We start from the raw sequence: 23234 nt of genomic DNA on the forward strand, positions 1-23234 counted from the left end.
GAGAGAGAGAGACTGCTATAAACAAATTAAAATCAATAAACAAAGTCATGAATATTAAAGACCATTTCGAGAGAGAGGGAGAGAGAGAGAGAGGGAGAGAGGGAAGAGGGAGGAGAGAAGAAGAAGAGAGAGAGAGAAGGAGAGAGAGAGAGAGACTGCTATAAACAAATTAAAATCAATAAACAAAGTCATGAATATAATATTCAATTTTGGTTTTAGGATTCGTATGTATAAGAATCTATATATCTATAAATGTAATCATACAATATTTAAACTGTTTATAACATAAACCATTCATAGTTTGTTTAGTGTTGAGGGCTGGGCAAAAAATCCGAACCCGGAAAAACCGAACCGAACCCGATCCGGAAAACCGAACCGAATCCGATCCGAAAAAACTAGCACCGAATCCGAACCAAAATTGATTAAATATCCGAACGGGTCCAAAATTTCAGTATTTAAAGAACCAAAACCGAACCCGATCCGAACCGAAATATTTTGGGTACCTGAATGTATCCGAAATAAATTTATATACTTAAATATATACATTATTTTTATATATAATGTATATTAAAAATATTAAAAATATATAAAACACCTTTAAGTTTTCCAAAATACTCGGAAAATATATGCAAATAGTCAAAAGTAAATGTTTAAAATAGCTAAAGTATACTGAAAACACCAAAATAGTTAAATATCTATTGATTTTTTATCCAAATACTCAAAAAAACCAATTTATATGTTAAATTAAGGTATTTTTGACATATATGTTATGAAAAATTTATATGTAATATATTATATCTTTTTTTATAGATTTGAAATTTAAAGTATATAATGAATTTTGAAAATTTTAAAAACATTTTAAATGGGTTATCCGAACCCGAACCGAACCCGCAAAGATCCGAACCAAAATTTAGAAATATCCGAATGGGGCTAAAATCTTTGACCCCGAAACCCAAAACCCGAATGGACTGAACCGAAACCCGAATGGGTACCCGACGCCCAGCCCTAGTGTTGAATGTGCAGAATAGAATTCCGGCAATTAAATAAACATGTAATGTTTGATGGAAACTAATAATCTTAATGTGAAGCTTCAGTTTTTTTTTCACTTACATATTGTTTAAGATATGGAAAAGGAAGGTTATTGTTGTTGAAAGGTTATAATCCTTCGATATCTAGTTAAACATACACACACGATTGGATATATATATATATATATATATATTATATTGAGAGAATAATTACACATTGTAAATTAAATAAAGAACTGAAAAGAGAATAGAATAACGGAACATATAATGTCAGCAAGTTATGTAAAAACAAATTAAACATTTAATTAAAAGCATTAGACTAAAAAGTAAAACATCATTTCAGTGGCAGAGAATAAATATTGTTTGAAACAGAATGACACTTAAAAAAACTTCTGTTTAATAGTATAGACTAGATTTTGACCAGTCCTTTTAAAATGGCGGGTTTATCTCTGTTAACAATATTATACTTAATACCGTATATTTTTGTATAAAATAGGTAATGTGTTTTTGTGTGTATATGAATTAGTTGTTATACATATTTAGGATTAATTTTATTGAGATATAAATATAACAGTATATAATCTGATGCTAGGTTATAATATATATATTTAGAATTAAAAAAAATTGAAAGCAATAGAACATTTTTTTGTTAAAACAAAAAATCTTGCTTTATTATTTTTTGGTTTCATTTTTAGATATAATTAAAAAAATAGTTAAAGTTAATAAAATAATCTAACAGTATAAGTAATTTTTATGAATATAAAATGAATCACTATATTGGGTATCAATTAAAAGCCATTGATTCTTTCTTGAAATAATGAAATAATATATATTATTTTCAAATAAGTTTAATTTATTGTTAGTGTAAACGAAATAAAATTATTTTATTTATAAATCCATGTAACATTATATTAAACAATATGGGTTCTTGATAAACTGATTAAAAACTATCCAAATTAAATTGGATTACTCGATCTAAAAATACACCTAAGAGCAACATTAGTGCCATATATCTTTCTATGGGTACCTAGCAATATAATGACAATATAACTGAATTTAATAATAAATATTTAAAATAGAAGAAAGAATAAGCAATAGAAATAACACCAGTTGAAATAAAATCTCTCAACTGTCAAATAATGATTTTTGGGGAAGGTAGTATCTTTCCTAATTTTGTCTCTCTTTCATTTTTTCCCTCTAATTTCATTATAATAATCATGAGGTACACCCACTGATGGTGGCCCAATCCGGTCATTTAAAAGTGACTATTTACTTTAGAAAAAGTTACACCATAGGTCACATCCCTTTATTATTAAAAGAGAAGCATTTTGCATTAAATGCGTTCACATTGTAAAATTTATATATGGAAGGTTGAGGAGAGTTTGAGAGGAGAGGGATGACGTGTCAAACAAGTAGAGCTTCTCACAAAAAATCGAGCACTACTTTCCTAATTTGCATTGACATTATGTGTTCATCGGGACAGAAAAAAACTTTGATTACACGAACAAAACAATGTGAAACGTGACTCACGTGAGGTTAACGGAGGGTGATATTAACGAATGGAGCATGGCATATGTTAACGGATGGAGTGTTTCAGAGCATGAGAGCCATTACGGATGAATGAGGGGAGAAATTTAACAAATGGAGCAAGGGAGAGGCATGCCAGCCATTACGAATGGAGCAATGCAGAGCATCAAAGCCATTACAGCGGTGGAGAAAGAGCATTGTAAGTCTCTTACGTTGCACTCTAATGGTGTTCTCTAAAGTATGAAGCTCTGAAAGACGTTTTGTTGGTGAGGTCGAGGCATGAGACGCATTACGAATTGCACAAAGAAGAAGGTTAACGAATGGAGCAAGGACGAGGCGTCAGAGCCATTACGAATGGAGCAATGCAGAGGCATGAGAGCCATTACATCGATGGAGAAGGAGGATTGTCAGTCTCTTGCGTTTTGTTGCTGAGCTCGCAAGTACCAAGATCTGAAATATGTGTTGTTGGTGAGCTCGAACGTATGAATGTCTGTAAGGCGCGGGTCTTATGTGTGTGTTCTTCTATCCCATCATATTATACGTCGGACGTGAGAACTTTTGTCTTCAAGAAACAGAAGAGACCACCTTTGGATCAGTAATATCTAATTCTCTAAGCTTGAAGAGAAACTAAATGACTGGGTGTTATTGTGTGGGTGTGCGTTTATCGTGTGGGTGTTATTCGGGAGACCACTTATGATACTTACAAAATGTGAGAGTGAAATGTCGACTACCAAGTAATGGCGTTTTTAGACAATGGTGTTCTTCGTCATCACACTCTTCTTGCTTGCTGATATACATTTTGTGAGGTTCGACTTTTTGATGAAGTTGATGTTATTGTTACACATGCACGTACGTGTAAGAACATTCTCATGTCGACTGATAATTTTTTCGATTGGTATTATTAATTTAATTAAACCGAAACTGACAATAAGTAATCAAAATCGAATTAAACCAGCATAATCGAGTCTTCATGGTTAATTAAATGATTGTGTGACCTTCTCAAGTAAAATAATAAGCCGTGTTTACATAATTAATCGTGGATATATGAGTTATGGTAATATATTTGATCGTGTATATATATGTTATGGTAATATATGTATTACTACGAGTGCACGGCAAGGTGAGAATATACGTTATTAATTATCATTGGTGTCATATATGAACGGTATAGTTAGGTTTAGCTACCTATATAAGTAGCCTTCAACCTCTCCATATTATTGCATCTCAAACATTCGGAAAACAGTCGAGTTCTTAACATCCTATAAAAATGGCTTCTCTTACTGTTGTGTGTGATTTGAAACCAATCAAATCGATGTGGAAGATTAGAGTTAAGATCATACGTTTGTGGAGACAATACTCTGCTGCTGGTGGTCTCACTATCGAGATGGTTCTAATCGACTCCAATGTAATCATCTTCACTCTTTGTTTTTTATTTTTGGCAAACATCACGTCTGATCAAATTTTCTTGAAACTAAATATTTTTTTTGTTTGTGGGGGTGTTAAGATCAGTGCTTCGATTAAGAAGGATCTGGTCAATTAGTTTGAATCGTTTGTTTCGGAAGGTAGTTCTAAGATTCTGATCAACTTCTCGCTCACCCCCTCGTGCGGTTCGTACCGAGCCGCCATACATCCATACAAACTTGGATTTCTCTCGACCACCCGTGTGAGGTGTTGTGATGCTCTCCCATAGGGCTGGGCAAAAGTCCGAACCCGAAAAACCGAACCGAACCCGATCCAAAAAAGTAGCACCGAACCCGAACCAAAATTGATTAAATATCCGAACGGGTTCAAAATTTCGGTATTTAAAGAACCGAAACCGAATCCGATCCGAACCGAAATATTTTGGGTACCCGAATGTATCCGAAATAAATTTATATACTTAAATATATACATTATTTTATATATAATGTATATTAAAAATATTAAAAATATATAAGGTACCTTTAAGTTTTCCAAAATACTCGAAAAATATATGCAAATAGTCAAAAGTAAATGTTTGAAATAGCTAAAGTATACTGAAAACACCAAAATAGTTAAATATCTATTGATTTTTTATCCAAATATTCAAAGAAAACCAATTTATATGTTAAATTAAGGTATTTTGACATATATGTTATGAAAATTTATATGTAATATATTATTTTCTTATAGATTTTGAAAATTTAAAGTATATAATGAATTTTGAAAATTTAAAAACATTTTAAATGGGTTATCCGAACCCGAACCGAACCCGCAAAGATCTGAACCGAACCCGAACCGAAATTTAGAAATATCCGAATGGGGCTGAAATATTTGACCCCAAAAACCCGAAACCCGAACGCCCAGCCCTACTCTCCCCGGTGAGCTAACTAGATTTGAACCAGTCCACTATAGGGACATCCTGGATGGCAAAACATAACATTTTTTATTATATTTACATGTAATCCAAAGTGGCCAAAACTGACGAGATATTTACAGAAATACAATTTTAGATCCGAGGATAGACCCGATTTGTGTTGTAAACTTTTCAAAGTAAAGCTTGATAGTTTGATGGATGATCTAACGAAGAAACATCTTCTCGGAAAACAGTTTCTGGTAAGAAATTTATCATTAATTAATCCTCTCAAGTTACATGATAAATACTAATATTATCAATTTTTTTTGTAGCTGTATACACTATAGAGTTCCAAAAAAGAGGTCTTTCCCATGCACATATTTTACTATTCATGGATCAGTCAGCCAAATATCCAAATGCAGATGATATTGATCAGGTAATATCAGCTGAAATTCCTGATAAAACTGAAGAACCTAGGCTATATGATATTTGATCGGGTAATATTGTAGTAGATTTTTCGAAAAAATATAAACATTTTTATTAATTTATTATTTTTTAACTCAAAGATAGTGTATCATTTTTAAATATGCAGATTAACTCATGAGCTAAGGAATCCAAACAAGACCCCTAAACTTTTAATCCAACCCAAACCAAACCAGACCCGTAAAGATCTGCAGAAATAATCAGATTTTACAATATAAAAATATAAAATTTTAATAAATATTTCACCCGCGCAGGACTTATCCTAGTTTTGACTTATTATAACACAATAAGTCACTTATGTATATTGAGACACTTTTTGTCAACCAAACTCTCAACTACCATATACCCAGTTAGTTTTTCAATACAAAAAAATATAACTCAACTAATGGACCCACACACTTTCTTCTTCTTCTTCTTCGTAAGATCTTGTTTTTTTATTTTTTTTCACAGATTTTACTTTTCAAAAATAATTACTTCCCAAATTATATTTTTGTTCAATTGAATACAAATTAATAAGTAGAATCGGTGCTCTGCTGCAGTTGTGGATCCGTCTCTACAGTTGTGCATCCGCGGAACACCAGTGCTCTGTTCATAGTTTCGCCGTCATCTCGTGGCTCCTTTGGTCGCGACTCGCCGTGATGAGCCGCTGCAGACTCTCCTCTAATCGTCTTCAAAGGGAAATCATGAGACTCCAGTAATAAAACTCCGACAATCATCATTACACATTCACACATACGGAATCAGAGTATAGCCAGATCTGTACGATTTTTCGCTGCAATGGGCATAGGTAACAAACACTGGCTGAATTCTTATCCTACCTTAATTTCAGTCCTCTACTTCTAAATTCAGCATCCACAGCCTAGCCAAGATGATTTGGATACAGCCTCATTCCAGGTAATTAAATAGTTCTAAGCTTGGTTCTTTGGTGGGTTACTTTTTCATGGAAAGAGCATTGCTTTGTTTCTCTTATCTGATTTCTATTGACATTAAAGTTTTCGACTTTCTGTGTAATTTTTAATTTTTTTTTACTGATAATACATAGTATAATCAGAAAGGTCACTGCTTTGCATTTAACATGTATCTGTAATTATATGAATATCATGAGTGACAAGAATCAGTTGGGTTTTGCTTAGTTTGGTTGATACTCATGAAGCTAAAGCCTCGTGAAGTTGTGTGGAAGATTTTACAAGATACTCAAAATTATCCAAAATATCAACTATCATTAATTTGTGCAATGTACGGTGTACATGTGGACAGTAAAAAAATGTGTACATTTTGACGATATTTTATAGTGCTAATATTGTACTTCTGGTTAAGTTGCAAAATAAAATTTATGTTTCTGATCAAAAATACAAAATGGTATTGGTGAAATTTTTTCCAGTCTATACATATGAATCATTGTTCAAGTTGACTAATGTACACATACAACGTTGCACATGTACACGTGTTTCTCATGTACACTAATGTTCATGTACACATTTTTCTGTAAACAATATCCATATAAACATATTCCATTTGAAAATGAGATTATTGTACACGAAACAATATGTACATATGTTTCATGATAGCCAAATCAGGTGTTTGTACACGATGAGATTGTTGTACACACTTGTTTGTATATACCCTGGAAAATTATTTAATTATGATTATTGATATTCAGCTATTTAAATGCATCTGTTTTTATTCATTTTAATCATCTTTTTATTAAAATCAAATGCTTAGAGAAAAATAAAACAAAATATAAAGAACATGAGAAGAGAGAAAAGTAGTGGGACCTACAAATTTATCTTATAGTTATGCTTTAGTTAGTAAAAAAGGAAAGAGAAGGAAGATAGTTAGAATAAAATGTTTAAGTTGTAGAAAATGATCTATAATGATATGTAAAGTCATAATGTGACTCTGAGTGTAAATCGCTCTTTACTTTATCTAAGTAAAAAAGAAAAGAAAGATTTACGGTGTGAGTCACTTTTACAGTTATTAATGTCATTCTAAGTCACTTTCTTCTCCTAGCACACTTTCTCTTGCCTTTTTTCTACTATTCACCATATGAAATTTCAGTTTTACCCTTGTCACACTAAAACCTAATGAATGCTTTACTAATCTTTTGTTCTTCATCGTCTTCCTCTTCAAACTTTTCTTTTTCATAAAAGATGGCGATACATTAACGGCAGTTACATAGACAAAAACAAAGATGGAGATGAAGACGACAACGGTGATTACGTAGACGGGAGCCTAGGAAGGAAACCAAAGAAAGATTAGAGCAATTCGTTGACGATGACTCAAGATTTAACGAGTTTGAGTTCTGGGTTTGAGAACTACAGAACCCTAGGTGATGAAAGAGAAATAAATGTTGATTCTTTGGGTGTCAGAAATTGGTGTGTCAAGAAACGGTTTGAGTCTTCGACGAAGCGAGTAATATCCAGTTTGGTATCGAGAATTGGGCAAATCGACCACATAGGGGAAGAACTGGAAGGTGGCTTTAGGGATTTCTGTAGAGAAAATTCAGAGAAGCCAACAAAGGACGAGTCTATTGTGAGACACGTTGGTGGGTCTTACGGTAGTTGTGGAAACAGAGAATTTGGGTTGTCATAGCCTTCGAATAAGGTCGGTCAAGAAGCATAGTTCATCCAATTTTTTTAGTTGAGAAAAAATGGAATCTATCAGCTGAGGAAGATGAACTCAAGTAAACCCCCAAAGGTTTGTTTTTTTTTTGAGAAAACCACAGGGGTTTGTTGATGTATATATCTGTATATTTGCAGAAAAACAAGACTTTGGAGGTTTTACTGGGAATGTCTCTGAACTATGTTTATTTGGAATTTGTCTGGACCATGTGACAATTAAAGCTGATTAAAAGTTTAAAACCTTTGTACGTAGACACTAATGAGTTTTGAAAGATTTTTTATGAGAAGTAGTATGGTTCAAAGAGCTTGAGTTTTGTCATGGAGAAGATGGAGAGGAATAAAGTTAAATTTTACTGGAGAGAGTTTTATGGGTTGGTTTTGTTTCTTCATTTTGGTTTTTGGTCTCTACATTGCATATGTGTAACCGATTCTTAGTGCTTATGAGTTGAATTTTCACTCACTAAAGCTACCAATGTATAACCGATTCTTAGTTAAACGTATGTTTCATAATGCATCACTATTCACCTCACATTCTTAAATGAAGTCCTAGCACTTTTTTCTATGTTAAGCTCTGAGATGTAATTTATCGAAATCTTTTTTTTTCCTTTAAACCGAATGTGTACAAGTGTATATATGTACATATGAATATCATCATAACTATGTACAAGAGATAAGTGGACATGTGGATACTAATTTTTTTCTATCCATAATGTCAAATATATGTACAAGTGTATATATGTACATATGGATATCATCATAACTATGTACAAGAGAGCCCATATAAATATGTACATGTACACATGTATATAGTGTACGAGGTAGGTGTACACATGGATACAGTATATGAAATGTTCATGTGGATACCGTATATGTAGTGTACATTTACACATCACTATTGATGTACAAGTTGATTATGAGAAATGTGTTTCCATGTTGACGGTACTTTGTTATACATATGAAACCAGGTTTGAACGCAAGCAAAAGAAGAACTATAGAAGTAATGCAAAGAGCGAGAACGTATACATGGATTGTACATGTGGATATCACTACATCAATGTACATATTTGTTAAATTTTCTTTGTTTTACATATGGAAAAAAATTTCAGCGCAAGCAATAGACATGCCTCTGTCCACTCATACCCACATCCATGTTGTTTGTAGTAGTCTTCCCAACTTTTGACGCGGCACCATGATCTTAATAACTCAAGAGGAAACACGAAAGAAAGAAAAAAATATAATTCAATAATGCAATACAGCTCCGAAAAGATAATGCAATACAATTAACTCGCTTATACTAAGCTACGAAGAGAAGAAAGTTGAGGCTTTACTACTAACAGTCCACCATTCTATAAAGAGTGTACTCCAACCAATCACTAACGAAGCTAACCTAAACTGTGTGTTACAGAAATCAAATGTAAAAGCACGACCAGATCACAAAAAGGCATGAACTTTTTCAGATATCTGTACAATTTTTTTTATAAATCTCTCTAAGGAATAAGTCTAGCAACAAAGGTGATCCCAAAAAGAGCACAAAGATCGAACCTTCAAGCGTAGATTCTTAGCATCTGCTGGAGCTGCATTCTCCGAGCTGGTAAGACCGTTTTAAGCTCCAGAGTTCCTATCTGAAACACAAACACACACACATCAACCGCCTTGGTTTTCTCAGATTCTTCACACGGAAAAACCCTAAATCACGCAAATGTTCATTCACAATCCCTAATTTCGTGAAAAGCTTCTAATTCAACACCAAAAGATTTCGCCTTTTTCGAAATTGGTTTCGAGGGTCTTGCGAATAGGTTCCTCTCACTTGTAATCGAACACCGAGGATGATAAATTGAAAAAAACAGAGAAAGGAAAGAAAAAAGGGAGAAACTTGCCTGGAAGAGAAGCAGCACATCCCATAGATCTTTATATAGAGAATTTGATGAGATTATAGAGCTGAGAGATCGTATCCAATTTTTGGGGTTGATGGCAGCGAGTCGAGGAAGAAGAAGAAGGAGGATCGTCCTTGACTTTGCCAACCGATTATCCAAGTTTTATTTTAAAGGCTCTTGACTTTATTTGTCGTCATTGTTTTAACGATGACAACTGACAAGAGAATACAAAAAAAATCCATTACTCTCTTTCATTAGAAAGAGGATAGATTTGTCTTTTCATCTCCATAAAGTACCTCAGTAGTATAAAGTGATCTTTTATGATATATAAAGTCATAATGTGACTTAAAAGGTAAATCTCTCGAAAGAAAAATGGAAAGGGAAGAAATAAAAAGAAAAGATCAGAGAGACGGCTCTTGACTAGCGAACAATCTATAACTACAAAATCAAAAATTGATGGAGAAAATCAAAAATTGATGGTGAAAATCAAAAGGTCTACCACGTATATTCAAAAAAAAAAAGACAACTTCAAAATGTAGAAATAGTAAGGTATATATCATTTGTTCACCTTAAATTATTTTGGTTCGATCACTCTTACAAAATAATAAACTTTTATCTTTGTTCACATATCATAACAAAAAAGGCTTTTCTTTTCACAGATCCTAATATGCAGATGAAGAGTTTCTTAGATCTGAAATATTTCGAATGGAACCGGACCGGACGAACATCATCTGTATATCAGAGACTTTAATACCTCTGAAGAAACAAACAAAGGTAGCTAACTGTAAATAAAGCTTCTCCATCACTTTTGTTTTTAGTCAAGATTGGTTAGTACTGCTACGAAGATAACAAACTCCTGATGATTCTTATACACCTCCAATTATCATCTGTTAATAGGAAAGTATGAAAGCTTTTGTATTTGCAATTAAAGAACACAATATTCTGTAACTTTTTTATTTGTGTTTGAAGGAATAAGGATCATTGGTTTTTTTTTTGCATGCAGGGTAGGAAGTAACTAAAAGTGAAGCAATACTACCACCATAAAAGATAATTTCGTTGATACAATCGTAAAAATCTTTCAGTGTATTAGAATCTTTTTTCGTTTGAGCAACCAGTGTTTTAGACTTTAGTCTGATATATGTGGCTTTATCAGGACCATCTCTGTTTTGCATGCCACATCCAAATGTGAAAAGAAGCAAAATGATGAAATTTCTCCCAAAATAAAAACAAAAGGTAATATATTATTCACAGCAGAACTATATTAGTACTGCTTTAGTAATAGAATTGATAATTGATAGGAATACAGGCTGAAAGCATATATATATATATATATATATATATATTTTTTTTTTTTTTTTTTTGACGACTACTGAAAGAAAATTATATATAGTTTGAAACATATGGAAAAGTTCTATATTCTGTCATGAATATTAGACAGACGAAATTTTTAAAATCTATTCTATTTACACATTTTTCTGGGGAATCAAATGAAATATTGAAAAAAATCAGTAAATTGGATATTTATACAATTAAATGAAATATTGAAAATAAATTATTGACTATAACGAACTGAGTAGCCATTTATCACAATTAAACTCCTCTCTGATTGCTCGAACTTATTGCAATCTTTTGCAAGATTTTTTTTATTAGTTTCAAACAATGTAATCGCTCTTTCCTCATCATTGAATCTGAATTTAAATATATAAAAGATTAGTTAAGCAACTGATATATAAAATCAAACTAAATATAGAATGACTCACGTGTTCTTAAATTCTTCTGCAAACCCCATATTGTATGTATGATTTGTTGATCGATACACTTCTGTTGCATTACTCAGGTTAAAATTCTAGATGTTTCTCCATGTTACAGCCAGAAGAAGCCTTCCTTAACTCTTTAGGTATATCTTCTTTATTGAGGCATGGATTTTGTGACCCTTCTACATGTTCCATATACGAATACAAAAGTTATGTTTGTAAAAATGAATCCGACATAGAATATAAGAGTTGATAAAGATTGTTTTAAGATATATATAGGCTGTTAGTAAAAACACTTACATTCTCGCCAGCTAGAATGAACTCCATGGTTTTGCCTGATAAGTTTCCAAGAGTGTAGCACTTTTACATGAGCCAACCATCGCGATTTGTATAGTAGAAGCCATAAAAACATTGGTACATTTATTTTTCATACCAATGAGAATAAGTGTATTCAAGAAATCGTCCCGATGATTTTAATTATATGTACAGTTTTGATTTCATACATATCGGTTATAAATGTTTAGTTACAGAAAGAGGGGATGTCTTTCTTTTTCTTAAATAGTTGTTGCATCAAAACAAAAATCGTGGAATGCATCATAAATTAAAAACATTTGTTTAAATATATCAGTGGAAGAGATTTGTAAATATTCTTGAAATAGAAAAACACCTAAAAAAGGATCTTCTGTTTTAATAATATTGATATAGTCATATGCGCACAAACAAATGAACCTGATTATACATAATTTACAATGGATTAGTTTCACTTATATTCCTTTGCTGCAATTAGATTTTTAGATCAAAGCAAATCTTTTTTATGAACAACGATCAAAGCAAATAAAAAAAGAAATGTTAAAGGTTGAAGTTATCTTTCGGTGGGCCGTGGGCGACAACGATAAGTCTCGTTCACAAGCGCTTGGAGTTATTGGATTGTTGCAAGTTTGGTGTTTTAGTATCATTGTGACTTGTGAGTTCCATTTAATTTTCTTAAGTTAGTTGTGGAGTTCTATTTGGTCTTGTAAACACCCCCTGCCTGGGTTGAAGTTGCCTGTTCATGGGCTCTTGTTGCTGTGGTTTCAGCTGATGTATCAAACCTTGATTTCCTCCTTTGAATAAATTTTATCAGACGGAAAAAAAAAATATTTGAGATGAGTAAAACTAAAAATGCCACCAAACATGAACTGAAAAAAAGCCCATTTACGTAAGCCCCATTAATAAACTCAAATCATCAAAGCCCAAGAAAAGTAAACCCTAATCCATTATGTTGGGGCTCTCATAAAAACTGCATATCTTACGTTTTGACGCCATTTCGTTTGTAATCTCCGCCTCCCCCGAGAAACTGATTATCCAAACCTTCACGAGACGACGACAATGGCGGAAGGACTCGTTCTGAAGGGCACCATGCGTGCACACACCGACATGGTCACCGCGATCGCCACCCCAATCGATAACTCCGACACCATCGTCTCAGCTTCCCGTGACAAATCCATCATCGTATGGAAACTCACCAAGGACGACAAATCCTACGGCGTCGCTCAGAGACGTCTCACAGGCCACTCCCACTTCGTCGAAGACGTCGTCCTCTCCTCAGACGGCCAATTCGCGCTTTCCGGAAGCTGGGACGGCGAGCTTCGCCTATGGGACCTCGCCGCCGGTGTCTCGACTCGCCGATTCGTCGGACACACGAAAGACGTGCTCTCCGTCGCCTTCTCTCTCGACAACCGTCAGATCGTATCGGCCTCTCGTGACCGTACGATCAAGTTGTGGAATACTCTGGGTGAGTGTAAGTACACTATCGCCGAAGGAGGCGGTGAGGGACACGGCGAGTGGGTTAGCTGCGTTAGGTTCAGTCCCAACACGCTCCAGCCGACGATTGTGTCGGCCTCGTGGGACAAGACGGTGAAAGTGTGGAACTTGTCCAACTGCAAGCTAAGATCGACTCTTGCTGGTCACACTGGGAATGTCAACACGGTGGCTGTGTCGCCTGATGGTTCTCTCTGCGCCAGTGGAGGCAAAGATGGTGTGGTTTTGCTGTGGGATTTGGCTGAGGGGAAGAAGCTTTACTCTCTTGAGGCTAACTCTGTCATTCATGCTCTTACCTTTAGTCCTAATAGGTATTGGCTATGTGCTGCTACTGAGCAGGGTATTAAGATTTGGGATCTTGAGAGTAAGAGTGTTGTTGAGGACTTGAAGGTTGATCTCAAGGCTGAGGCTGAGAAGTCTGATGGAAGTGGTAGTGCTGCCACCAGAAGGAAGGTATACACTGGCTACGCTACGTTATTCTTACAAGTTTATTAGTATTACAGACTGTTACTAGAGGATAGCGATTATATGTCTATAGCAAAATTTAGATCTGGTACAGGAAATGTAGTTTATTGAAATGATTCTTATAGATTGATCTATTGAAACGCAAACAAATGTTATGTAAAATTGTTTCTTTTGCCATGTGGATGCTTGAGGTGCCGTCTTCTTTTGTTTCAGTTTACGTTTATACATTGCCTTTGCCATAGATTGCAGTATATTGTTTACTAGTCTTTATCAATACGTGAATCTGGATCCTGTGGCTATGACTGCATTGTCAAACTAAAACTAGCTCTCGAGTGCTTTCTGAGTATTCATTCATACCCACTCGCTGATAATGAGAAGAAGACTTAAACATTTGTTTGTTGATTTGTGGACAGGTTATCTACTGCACCAGCCTGAACTGGAGTGCGGATGGAAGCACCTTGTTCAGTGGATATACCGATGGAGTTATCAGAGTTTGGGGTATTGGACGTTACTAGTTTATCCCATCTCTTTGCTCTGTCTCTCTCCTTGGTTGTGTTTTTATCTATCACTCTTTTCTTTTGTCAACAAACTGAGATTTTGCAATAATGTTTGGTTTTATGTCAATTCTAGGTTTGGATCTTTTTTATATTGTTTCTGAGATCTTCTTGTTTGAAGTTACCTCTGTTTTGTCAACAAACTCTATTATGTTCTTAGAGCATGCCCATTAGTGAACCCCAGTAGGGGGGGGGTTCATAGGGATTTTTTTATTGTTTTTGGGTGGGTCCGGGAATAGTGACGAACCCGTATTAATTTTGCTCTTCCATTAGTGAACCCGAAAATGGGGTTCATAAGAATAAAATAATAAATTTTTTTTTTTAAACAAATTATTATTTAATACAATAGAAATTAAAAAACATACAAAGATTATTCATCTAGATTACCAAATTTGTGCCATATATTTTCAACTAAATCGGCTTTCAAACGATTGTTGATCCCGAATTTGAGCTTGAATGCCATGCCTATTAACGAAGTTGGAAGGAGAGTCCGTAGGTTGCGAGATTTCCACCTGTGAACTCCTGCTTGACTCTCCCGACTCGAACTCAGATGTATCAGACAGAATATATGTGTTTCGTTCGTTCTCTACTATCATATTGTGTAGTATGACACAAGTTTTCATAATCTTTCCAATCTTTTCCTTGTCCCATAGTAGAGCAGGATTTTTTACTATTGCAAACCTCGATTGCAAAACTCCGAAAGCACGTTCGACATCTTTTCTGGCGGATTCTTGTTTTTCAGCAAAAAGCTCAGCTTTAAGACCTTGAGGTAGTGGAATGGATTGGATAAATGTTGACCATTTCGGATAGATTCCGTCTGTAAGGTAGTACGCCATACGATAATTGTGGCCGTTGACCGTGAAATTAACTTTAGGAGCTCTTCCTTGTATAATGTCAGAAAAACTTGTGACCGATCGAGAACATTAATATCGTTTAGGGTACCTGGTAAACCGAAAAATGCGTGCCATATCCAAAGATCCTGTGATGCCACAGCCTCTAAGACAATGGTCGGCTTTCCGTGACCTCGTGCGTACTGCCCTCTCCAAGACCTTGGGCAGTTTTTCCACTCCCAATGCATACAGTCGATGCTGCCTATCATTCCCGGAAATCCGCGTACCTCTCCGATATCGAGGAATCGTTGAAGATCAGCTGGTGTAGGTTTTCGTAGATACTCATCTCCAAACAATTGTATTATCGCTTCGTTGAACTTCTCCAAACATAAAAGTGCGGTACTCTCACCAAGTCGGAGATATTCGTCATACGTATCTCCTGATTGACCATATGCTAGCATACGTATAGCTGCAGTACACTTTTGAAGTGCAGATAGGCCGTACCTTCCGTGAGCATTTTGTCTTTGACGAAAGTATGGAACTTCATTACTCAGGCGATCGACAATGGAAAGGAACAATGGCTTCGTCATTCGAAAACGCCGCCTAAACATTTCTGGTGGGTATGTAGGATTTTCACTGAAATAGTCATTCCAAAGGTCTTCGTGGCCTTGCTCCCTATGTCTTTCGATATAAGTTCGTCTCTTCGGCTTGTTAATTTGTTGGTCGATGAAATTATCAACTTGTTGGTCGATAAAATTATCAACATGTTCGTCAAACGTATCTTCAATTAGTTTATCTGCTGCATCATCTGATGAGAAAGACATCACTTGAACACTTCTTCCTTCATACAAGAAAAAATTTAATTATTCACAAGTTTAATAAGAAACATATTTTTAAAAAAAAAAAAAAAATCTTCACTAGTCTAATAAGAAACATATCATTTTTGAAAAAAAAAAAAATCTTCACTAGTGTAATAAGAAACATTTTTTTTTTGAAAAAAATTAAAATCTTCACTAGTCTAATAAGAAACATAACTTTTTAAAAAAAAAAATTAAAATCTTCACTAGTCTAATAAGAAACATATTTTTTTTTGAAAAAAAAATAAAAATCTTCACTACTCTAATAAGAAACATAACTTTTTTTGAAAAAAAAATAAAATCTTCACTAGTCTAATAAGAAACATATTTTTTTTTGAAAAAAAATAAAAATCTTGATACTTGTAGTCTATGTAATAAAATGACAAAGAAAGATAGAGATTGATAGATGAGTGTATACTTGTAGTCTATCTTTACTTGTAGTCTATGTAATAAAATGACAAAGAGAGATAGAGATTGATAGATGAGTGTATACTTGTAGTCTATCTTTACTTGTCTTGATAGTTGTCTTCAAAGTTGTCTTGACAGTAGAGTAAAGAAGAGTTGAGTAAAGAAGAGACTGAAGTAAATAGGGGTGTTCGAGTTGAGTAAAGAAGAGACTGAAGTAGAGAGAAGAGTGGTAGTTGAGTAAAGAAGAGACTGAAGTGAGCAAATTTATGAAACAAAGACCCTGCTTTATATATAGAGTTGGCAGAGTCAGTACATAGCCGATACAAGTTGTAATCATGTGGTTGCTACCCGTGAGCAACCAAACAAGTACAAAGTACAAAGAAACAAGACAAGTTAATTGAAATGAAGTGTAGAAAGAAACAAAATACTACACTTTCCCGTGAAACACAACAACCATAAAGCTAATAAACATGTGCATTCCCTTCCTGCCATACAACTTCAACTGCAGCCCGTGACCTGCAAGACAAAAGAAAACAAAATTATATACTCATGAGCACAACAGCAAGCAACCAACATTAAGCTATCATATTATCCAAAATTATATACTCATGAGCACCCAAATGAACAACTTAAGCTATCATATTATCCATCACAACAGCAAGCAACCAACATTAAGCAACCAAATGAACAACTTAAGCTATCATATTATCTAAATGAACCACAACAGCAATCAAACGAACAACTTAAGCTATCATATTACCCATCTCAAATCATTTCAGAAATGAGTTTTTCCATGAGGGTGATTTCGCTTGCAGTTAGATGGGTAGGGTCTTTGGCAAGGAGACGCTCTAGCAGTTTCTGTTGCTGTATCTCCTTCTTCACAGCAAGCATGGCATGTATCTCATCATAACCTTGCCTCTTGCGTTTGGCTGCTTTGCAAGCCTTGACACCAGGAGGCCGAACCTCCGCACCTTCCTCCTCAGCCACCACCTCCGCAGGTTCCTTCCTTTTCTCCTTGGGACCTTCTTTGGGAACACCAAGTGATTTCCATTTCTGATCGAACCGAAGTTCCCTCCAACAATGTTCAAGTGTGAACTTGATGCCAATGTCATTGAAGAAGATGTCATGGGCAGCCTTCATGACATCATTCTCGTTTTGGCCACTCGCTTGCTCCCTCACTGCTGCTTCATAGCACCCCACAAACTTGCAGACCTGCTCATTGATTCTTCCCCACCTCTGCTTACACTGACTCCATTCTCTAGGAACGGCGCCACTAAGCACAGGGCTTGCGTTGACGTAATCCACAATGCGCTTCCAAAAAGCTCCAGCCTTCTGGTCAGTACTCACGATGGCATCCTTGCTGGTGTTCAACCAAGCGCTGATGAGCACAACGTCTTCTTTGGTTGACCACTTCCTTCTTTGAAGAGAGGTTTGGGAGGTTTGGGGTAAATGTTCCATTTTGGTTTCGGTTTGGGTTAGATATGTGTGTGTTTTACATGAGGACTTGCTAAGTTTTTAAACTAGTTTAGTCTAGTACATTAAACTCTAACTACCAAACATTCATTACACAACAACTAGCTATCGCTATTTCATTAAACTCTAGCTATCAAATCAGTCAATTTAAACCTCAGTACAATTCATATTAATCACAGCAACCAACCAACAAACCGATACAATTTATGATCTAGTTCTAGTTTATAGTTTTGCTTTTAGTTGTAGTTTATAATTGTAGTTCTACTTGTAGTTTATAGTTGTAGTATAAAAAGTTCTAGTCAATTTAATATACTTGTAGTATAAAAAGTTCTAGTCAATTTATATACGGTTAATATATTAAAAAAAAAAGAGAAACAGAAACTTTGAGTTGAGTCTTACCTTCAATCCAAGCAGACCATCTCCAAGTCGGCGACCTTCACGGAGAGAACATCCACCTGCCTAGAGAGCCTTTTAACCTGTTCCTGGACATGTAAAGAAGAAAAATAAAATGAGTTAATATGTTATCTTCGCTAAACTAATGAAACACCAAAACAATAAAGCAATGCAATGAAGAGAGAAGAGATTACCTCTAGTGACTCAATCTGTTGATTGAGGATGGGCACCTCCTTGATCACCTTCTCAGCCTTCTCCAGCCGGGCAGTCAGCTTCTCGATCTCCTCCTGGACACCAAACACCCAAGGCTGACGATAATGGAGCCCATCAGCCTTGGTTATACCAAAAACAAAAATATAAAACTCATAAGAATCTTGATAGGAAAAAAAATTGAAATATAACTGAAACAAAGAAAGAATTCAAACAAGAAAAAAATTGAAATATACCTCGTAGTTTATGCAGGTGAAGAAGCGCTTCCCCGGAAGAGTGTCTCTCTCCTCCTTCCCCTGAACCTCGTCTATCATTTTCCCACCACAGTAACACCTACTTGGTATCCCGTACTCTGAATCCGCCACATAGATCAAACTGTTGTTGTACTCAATGTTCCTCTTCATGTCTCTTCTCTCTGCTGCGGGATCCATCTCTACCACAAACAAATGTCAATCATTAGTGAACCCGAAACAATTAACCCGTCTAGACGATTAAGAACCGTAACCCTAAACCCACATAATCGATTAAGAACCGTAACCTGTAAAACCCCCAAATCAATTTCGAACCCTAACCCTAAATCCCCAAATCAATTAACAATCCCCGATAAACCAACCATAACTCGGTAAATACAACCCCACATGACCTTTAATCGAAACAATCAACTCGATTTCGAACCCTACTACGAAAACCCTAAATTGATTAAGAATCCCGAGACCCAAACCGCTTTAAAATGATGGAGAATCTACTCGATACTGACCTGAGCTCGTGAAGGAAACCGTTCTTCGTCGATTTGATGGTGAAAAGCTTCGGAACTCGCCGCCGTACGAGAATCGCCTCTCAATCGCCTTTCGGAGGAGAGAAACCCTAGCTATCGAAGAACAAAAGAAAATGAATGGTTTCGGTCAATGCTTCGCGTAAACTCGAAAACGCGGGGCCAATGCCTTACGAACACGTGTCTTGAACCCGTCTAAGAGCGGATCACGCGTAAGACTCGGGTCACCGAATATTGCCCATTTTCGATTTTATTTTTCCTGCCCGGCCCCAAGAACTTGAGCCCATGAACCCGTTAAAAACCGCTAATGGGCATGCTCTTAATAAGCACTTGGAGGTAATACAGTAAAACTTGTAATTAGCAAGTCCATTGACACTGCTCTTGAGAAGCCAAAGCGCTCCAAACAAGATTTAGATCACACAAACGCGTGTTGCAGCTTAATCCCTCACTGGTTCCGAATAACTGGTGTGTTACAAGTACTCAAGGCTTCTTCTGAGACCAATAGCGAAACAGTGGATGTTCTACACCGAACTCTAACGAACACGATTGTTAAGACTTGATGATTTTGGAACCATAAAAGACTGAGAACAGGGAGAAGGAAATAGCTGAAACTCTCTTTTAGAACTGAAACGAGCTGTTGCGGTTCATAGGACAAGAAGGCTAAGATCACCAAGAAAAGCAGTATACATATATTAAATTATTATTTAAGTTTATCAAAGAAACGAAAACCATATATTATACGCAAGCCACTTAGTATCAGTCCTGCTTAGTATAACACAAAAACATAAACATATTTGTATAAATTGTATATGCATCTACATATATATATAGTCAAGAACCGGAGAATACAAAATATGGTTTGATATATAAACTCCATATTTCTTTCCGGTCCGGTTTTTAGGTGAAACCGGAAAAGGCTCTCTTTTATTTTGGTTGACATGCATCAGCGTCTGCGTGAAGCTGGCTCTTTTTGGGCATTGAAGTAAACTGTGGCCACAGGTAAACCAAGATCGAGATGTCCAGCGAACATTCGGGTGCTGAAGTTGGCTCGCGAAGGCGGCTGCTGCACCATCATACCCACCGGTGAGTTCTGCCTGAAAAGTACAAATATGTAACGGTGTATTCCCACCGGTGGTCTCGGCTCCATATATTGCAATATCTCCTTTCCTAAAATGAAAACATGAACATATATCGATTGCTACTAAAAATAAGATAAAAGTAATCATCGTTCCACTAGAGAACATGTTGGTTTCAGAAGACACCACACGTCTTATTGCGGGGCATAACTTGAAACGAAGGAAAATTACACAGTGACTATGCATGTGAGAGTCGTGCATATTTGTGTTTGAACCAATCAGTATCGTGCAATACGGGGAATCCATTTCATATCAAACCGAAAGCACCACGTTGCAAAGATAATATGTTTAAATGAATAAAATATATTAGTGTATTGGATTTTCAATGAGATTTAAACACGTCTTCATTGATATAATTAACCATTATCATATATGTTCTTAATGGCTTTCACACTAAAGTCACTTTATTTCAAGAGTTTAAAAAGTTAAAATAAAATTCATTCACAAATCACGTTGTAAGAAAAGTTGAGGAAAAGAATAATTTACTTTCCAAAAGTTGAGCGAAACGATTAAAACTCAAAAAACAGAAACTTAGTTTTGACTTTTATTTTCATACCTTTTGAGGGGTTGGTGCCTCCGGGGATATCCACGACAATCCTGAAACATAAAAAAATAGTTGTATGATGTTTATTTTGGATATATAACATTAGAATAACATACAAAAACCCGATGTAACTGAGTGCGTCACGCGTACGTACCAATGGACCCATTCTCTCATGTTTGGCTCGCTCGGGCTAGGTGCGTCCGGGTCAGTCATCACCTGCATGCATCCAATACTACATGTAAAGACGGCCAGTAAATTTTGAACTCATGCACGCACCACTAATCGATGGAACACACAAGCCCGAGTAGTTAAGCAAATATTGTGTAATCGATTTTTCAGCTAACCATGATTAACTTATTTAATTATGCACCAAAAATTCATTGAATTATCTATGTATGGCGAAATATCAAAGTAAATCCCACATTGGAGATTGGAAAATTAGTCAAGTAACATGACACTTTTTGAGGCCAGACATGTATATAAATAAGTATATACTTATGTGAATGTACCAGCAAATATATATACAGTAATTTTTTAATTTTTTTATATAGAGTAATGTTTGCATGGTCCTCTCACAAGAATCATGAATCAGGATCATGGGGGAGCATATTATGCATGTGTGTATGCGTATATACAAATATATGTTTGAAACTTGAAAGTAAAAGACTGTGATATTGCACATAAATGGATAGGATTGATAAGATGAATATATATGTACGAGAGTGTAAAGCTCATTGGAGTTGCCGGAGATGATGACTCTGGGAGGGTTGACTGCAGCGGAGGGTTTGATCTCGCAGCCGTTAGTTATGTGTTTGGGGCCAAAGTAAACAGACATGTTGGCGGTGGGGATGAACATGTCCAACACATCTCCGATCACTCTTCCAACCACCAAAGGATCAACCGAAGCTGCCATCGATTAAAAGAGAGAGAAAAAGAAGTGGAGAGAAGAGAGAGATGTTCTTAAAGAGAATCGTTTGTTGTGTTCAGCGCATGTCCGAATTGGGATGGACATCTATGTAATGGTTTATATAGATAATATTTATTCTTAGAACAAAAAGTATTTAATTTTTATCGACAAATACAATGAATTTGAACAATGATTTACATGCATTCCAATTCATTTTGCATGCGTGTTTGCTTTTTATATGTTAAAAGTCTTGTTTTTATTTTCATAAAATATCTAGTGAAAGCTGTAAACCCAGTTCAAAATATTTATATATAAACAATGTGATATATGTCAAGAAAACAAAACAATGCTATAATATGCTACGTACCAAGAACTGAAAATGTGATAGCTGATTCATTAGCTAGGAATATTCGTACCTTTCATAGATCGTTATGCTACTTTGGTTGTTCTATTCCGATCTGGTTACCCAAACCACCTCAAGCTTGAGTAATATAATAGTCTTTTGATGCCAAAAAAAAAAAAACAAAACAATGCTATAAATGTTATATTTTGATTGCGTTTTTGGGAACTTGTTGGTATTTTTATAATATATTTAATATTAGAGATAAAATATTTCAACAAAATAGCATGATGCGTTATTTTGTCGTCAGTGGTACAAGTAATACTAGAATCTACTCGTGTCTTGTAATTTATGGTCAGGCCCCAGATTCACTATTGTGCAAACCATCAAAGCTAATCCCCTATATATTACTCTGAACTAACTTTACCATAAATAAACTAATGTTAAAGATGCCTTAACCGAATGTTATAATACAGTTTCTGACTTGGTTATAAGCGAAAGAAGAAACAAAAGGAAAATGTTAAAAGAGGCTTTTGGTCAGATTAGTGTAACCTATAGGCCATGCATAGGCCATTTCACACTTCTTTTCATCCACAATGGTGACACGTGCCGTATCTCGGTCTCAGCTGTTACCCACGATCCCTTCGGTTTGTCCTGCCACGTTACATCGTTCCTGCCGTCAGTTACGAGGATCACTCCTTGCACGTGGATGATCCTCGTTGTACTCGTTGGTAAACTAGTTTCTTTTCTACTGGTGGTAACTCTTATACCAACTGCCAGTAATCTACTAGTAAAAGATCTTCGTAGTGGATAACATGTAACTCGTTCTCTTGGTTTGATATATTCTATTAAAACAAATCAGACACGAGGACTGAATTGTAAATTGTTCTGGACTGTTTGCCAGAGATATGAACACAATACACACATAACATACTACTATTGCA

General features: G+C 35.4%; 5 protein-coding genes and 1 long non-coding RNA gene across 7 annotated transcripts; 2 read left to right on the forward strand and 4 right to left on the reverse strand.

Moving 5' to 3' along the window:
- The first annotated feature begins 5776 nt into the window (after window positions 1-5776).
- Window positions 5777-11072, forward strand: LOC130496613 (uncharacterized). 2 transcript variants are annotated; one of them, XR_008935772.1, is made up of 4 exons: window positions 5777-6246; window positions 8939-10396; window positions 10507-10621; window positions 10851-11072. It is a non-coding gene; the product is annotated as an uncharacterized LOC130496613 (long non-coding RNA). The 2 variants fall into 2 exon arrangements; XR_008935773.1 differs by lacking the exon at window positions 8939-10396.
- Window positions 11073-12898: 1826 nt separating this feature from the next.
- Window positions 12899-14507, forward strand: LOC108813499 (guanine nucleotide-binding protein subunit beta-like protein). The gene is made up of 2 exons (XM_018586072.2): window positions 12899-13854; window positions 14280-14507. The coding sequence occupies exons 1-2, from the start codon at window positions 12970-12972 to the stop codon at window positions 14379-14381; spliced, it is 987 nt and encodes a 328-aa protein (XP_018441574.1). The 5' UTR covers window positions 12899-12969; the 3' UTR covers window positions 14382-14507.
- A 320-nt stretch (window positions 14508-14827) lies between these two features.
- LOC108808415 (uncharacterized) lies at window positions 14828-16074 on the reverse strand. Its single transcript, XM_056987263.1, has 2 exons — window positions 15363-16074; window positions 14828-15303 (listed from the first exon to the last, which is right to left on the reverse strand). The coding sequence occupies exons 1-2, from the start codon at window positions 16072-16074 to the stop codon at window positions 14828-14830; spliced, it is 1188 nt and encodes a 395-aa protein (XP_056843243.1).
- A 1206-nt stretch (window positions 16075-17280) lies between these two features.
- LOC108808416 (glutathione S-transferase T3-like) lies at window positions 17281-17973 on the reverse strand. The gene has a single exon (XM_018580571.1). It carries the CDS (start codon window positions 17971-17973, stop codon window positions 17281-17283), a length of 693 nt encoding a protein of 230 aa, XP_018436073.1.
- Window positions 17974-18356: 383 nt separating this feature from the next.
- Window positions 18357-19432, reverse strand: LOC130496614 (uncharacterized). The gene is made up of 4 exons (XM_056988825.1): window positions 19349-19432; window positions 18828-19024; window positions 18576-18713; window positions 18357-18470 (listed from the first exon to the last, which is right to left on the reverse strand). The coding sequence occupies exons 2-4, from the start codon at window positions 19020-19022 to the stop codon at window positions 18390-18392; spliced, it is 414 nt and encodes a 137-aa protein (XP_056844805.1). The 5' UTR covers window positions 19023-19024; window positions 19349-19432; the 3' UTR covers window positions 18357-18389.
- A 353-nt stretch (window positions 19433-19785) lies between these two features.
- LOC108810379 (protein MOTHER of FT and TFL1) lies at window positions 19786-22041 on the reverse strand. The gene is made up of 4 exons (XM_018582495.2): window positions 21762-22041; window positions 21198-21259; window positions 21056-21096; window positions 19786-20530 (listed from the first exon to the last, which is right to left on the reverse strand). The coding sequence occupies exons 1-4, from the start codon at window positions 21954-21956 to the stop codon at window positions 20307-20309; spliced, it is 522 nt and encodes a 173-aa protein (XP_018437997.1). The 5' UTR covers window positions 21957-22041; the 3' UTR covers window positions 19786-20306.
- Window positions 22042-23234: the final 1193 nt, after the last annotated feature.

The sequence above is a fragment of the Raphanus sativus genome, chromosome 6 (genome assembly GCF_000801105.2).
Source record: "Raphanus sativus cultivar WK10039 chromosome 6, ASM80110v3, whole genome shotgun sequence".
Classification (NCBI taxonomy): domain Eukaryota; kingdom Viridiplantae; phylum Streptophyta; class Magnoliopsida; order Brassicales; family Brassicaceae; genus Raphanus; species Raphanus sativus.

Coding starts and splice junctions, on each gene's coding strand:
- LOC108808415 (XM_056987263.1), bottom strand. CDS start 16,074: ATGTCTTTCTCATCAGATGATGCAGCAGATAAACTAATTGAAGATACG. Junction 15,304..15,362: donor CGCATTTTTCGGTTTACCAG/GTACCCTAAACG, acceptor ACATTATACAAG/GAAGAGCTCCTAAAGTTAAT.
- LOC108810379 (XM_018582495.2), bottom strand. CDS start 21,956: ATGGCAGCTTCGGTTGATCCTTTGGTGGTTGGAAGAGTGATCGGAGAT. Junction 21,097..21,197: donor ATGAGAGAATGGGTCCATTG/GTACGTACGCGT, acceptor TTTATGTTTCAG/GATTGTCGTGGATATCCCCG. Junction 20,531..21,055: donor AGGCACCAACCCCTCAAAAG/GTATGAAAATAA, acceptor TTTTCATTTTAG/GAAAGGAGATATTGCAATAT.
- LOC108813499 (XM_018586072.2), top strand. CDS start 12,970: ATGGCGGAAGGACTCGTTCTGAAGGGCACCATGCGTGCACACACCGAC. Junction 13,855..14,279: donor GTGCTGCCACCAGAAGGAAG/GTATACACTGGC, acceptor ATTTGTGGACAG/GTTATCTACTGCACCAGCCT.
- LOC130496614 (XM_056988825.1), bottom strand. CDS start 19,022: ATGGATCCCGCAGCAGAGAGAAGAGACATGAAGAGGAACATTGAGTAC. Junction 18,714..18,827: donor TCACCTGCATAAACTACGAG/GTATATTTCAAT, acceptor GGTATAACCAAG/GCTGATGGGCTCCATTATCG. Junction 18,471..18,575: donor AACAGATTGAGTCACTAGAG/GTAATCTCTTCT, acceptor TTACATGTCCAG/GAACAGGTTAAAAGGCTCTC.
- LOC108808416 (XM_018580571.1), bottom strand. CDS start 17,973: ATGGAACATTTACCCCAAACCTCCCAAACCTCTCTTCAAAGAAGGAAG.